Source organism: Sipha flava, unplaced genomic scaffold (assembly GCF_003268045.1).
Source record: "Sipha flava isolate LNK unplaced genomic scaffold, YSA_version1 18886_pilon_pilon, whole genome shotgun sequence".
Lineage (NCBI taxonomy): Eukaryota > Metazoa > Arthropoda > Insecta > Hemiptera > Aphididae > Sipha > Sipha flava.
In genome coordinates, this window is record NW_020272474.1 from 1 (window position 1) to 2,265 (window position 2,265).

The 2,265-nt window shown below is 46.8% G+C and overlaps 1 protein-coding gene and 1 long non-coding RNA gene across 2 annotated transcripts; both read left to right on the forward strand.

The window, feature by feature from the left end:
• Positions 1-354, forward strand: LOC112681258. The gene is made up of 3 exons (XR_003148383.1): positions 1-35; positions 98-230; positions 288-354. It is a non-coding gene; the product is annotated as an uncharacterized LOC112681258 (long non-coding RNA).
• Positions 355-526: 172 nt separating this feature from the next.
• Positions 527-2,259, forward strand: LOC112681257 (putative uncharacterized protein ENSP00000383309). The gene is made up of 2 exons (XM_025551523.1): positions 527-624; positions 769-2,259. Exon 2 carries the CDS (start codon positions 1,017-1,019, stop codon positions 2,037-2,039), a length of 1,023 nt encoding a protein of 340 aa, XP_025407308.1. The 5' UTR covers positions 527-624; positions 769-1,016; the 3' UTR covers positions 2,040-2,259.
• The last annotated feature ends 6 nt before the right edge of the window (positions 2,260-2,265 follow it).

The following is a 2,265-nucleotide window of genomic DNA, read 5'->3' on the forward strand; positions in this document are numbered from 1 at the left end:
AGCAGGCAATAAAGAATGGATTGAAAGTTGAAAAAGTAAATATTTATCATATATTTTATAACATCTTATAGCATTTTTAACATTTTTTTTCTCATAGGTACATAGGGTTATTCAGTTTAATCAGTCCAATTGGTTGGCTAAATACATAGATCTGAACACCGAAATGAGGAAAAAGGCGAAGAACGCATTTGAGAAAGACTTCTTTAAGTTGATGAACAATACTGTATTTGGTATGTCACTTTATTTATACTATTTAAACATTTTTACTAACATTTTATTTTTTTTAGGTAAAACAATGCAGTCTAAAAGAAAAGAGATGAAGATGGAGTCAGTATCGTCTGAGAGGAGGCTGCAGAAATTAACAAATAAATGTACATTTAAACACTGTACCACGTACAATGAGAATCTCAATGCTGTAACGCTTGAGAATAAATTGATACATTTTGACAAACCTATCTATATCGGTAAATATACTTTTTTTAAATTTTATATTAATAATAATACGTTTATTTGCTACAGCATTTGCAGTGATTGATGTATCAAAAACACTTACGTATGATTATCACTACAATGTTATGCGGAAACACTAGGGGGACAGAATTAAACTCATGTATACTGACACAGGTTAATATAATAAAACTATTCTCTTATATTATACTAAGCTTCAACTTTTAAGTTACGAGAACTTAAAAAACTTAATAAACATTTTTTTTTTTTTTTTTTAATTAAACATCGATTCAACAATTATTTTTGCACACGCGTTTGTAGTGTACACGTTCTATGCGTTATGCACGTTTCTACGTGGATACGAATTCGTGCTGCTGGCCGATATAAATCACGGAAACCGTGAACCGCAACAAAAAAAAAACCGTAACAACATATCCGATTGTGTGGAACGTTATTAAGTCCCGAGCACGCGGAATAGTTGCAACGTTAAGTTTTAGAAGCTAAATCGTACCGCTAATTCGGTACATCACTTAATTGGATCTCAACCCGAGACGCCGCGCAACCTAAAGATGGACGTAATTCCGCAAACATTTACCGCCGATGAAGATGTGTCGTCGGAAGTATCGTTGTCGATGGCGACCGACGTGACGGACGCGCACCGCCCGATGTGCTACAACGGATTCGAGTACGTGAAACCGACGTGGAGACGGTGCTCGAAGCCCGATATGATGGTCGACGAGAAGCCGGCGACGAAGTGCATGCCACCGGTGGCCGAGAATATACCGGTGGCCGGGAGTACGTGGGCGGTAGGCGAGGGTGATGAATCGGCGTCCGCCCAGGATCCGCAGCATTCGTACGAGGCGGTTCGGGCCGCGATCGAGCGGAAGGCGGCCAAACCACCGCTGGACGCGCACGAACGGACGGCAGCCTTACCTCGGGCCGCGAACGAATTGACGGTGGCCAAACCACCGCGAGCCACGCGCAAGCGGACGGCGACCAAACCGCCACGGGACGCGCACGAGCGAACGGCGGCCGGCCCCCGGTCCACGGACGGGCGGACGGGGGCCGGATCACGGGCCACGGTCGGGCGGACTGCGGCCAAACCACCGCGAGCCACGCGCGAACGGACGGTGGCCAAACCACCGCGAGCCATGCGCGAACGGACGGTGGCCAAACAACCGCGAGCCACGAAAGAGCGAACGGCGCCCAAACCACCGCGAGCCACGAACGAGCGAACGGCGGCCAAACCGCCACGAGCCATGCGTGAGCAGACCACGGCCAAACCACCGCGGGACGTGCACGAGCGGGCGGCGGCCAAACCTCAGGCCACGGTAGCGGTGATCGACCGTAGATCGTTGGCCGCGCGAACCGCCGCCATGAACGGGACGGACCGCGTTCCGCAACCGATCGCTACGCGAGTGAAAAACGCATACTTGCCCACGAAATCGTACGTGATGCCCGGATCTTCGTCGACCGCTTACGCAGAGCTACAGAGGAAGAGGGCGCAGGAGGTACGCAACCAAAACTATATGCTGATGACGCGGATACTGAAGACCAAGTCCTTGTTACCAGCGTACCGTAAGCGTCCATAGTACATATTTCTGTAGGGTGAAGTAAGATATTTTCGTGGCATAAGAAATTTCGTGATATTATTTGTTGAACGTACGATAGTAAAATGCAATTCGTGCAATTAGAGAGTTACATTTAGTTCCTTGTTACACGATTGACTAAAATGTTACATTGGTCCTTGAGATGGCTGTTTTTAAGGATCGATGTAATTTTCAAGTCAATCGTGTAATAGAGAGTTACATTTTACGT

Bases quoted from the DNA above. Each gene is read 5' to 3' on its own strand.
- LOC112681257 (XM_025551523.1), top strand. From the start codon at position 1,017: ATGGACGTAATTCCGCAAACATTTACCGCCGATGAAGATGTGTCGTCG.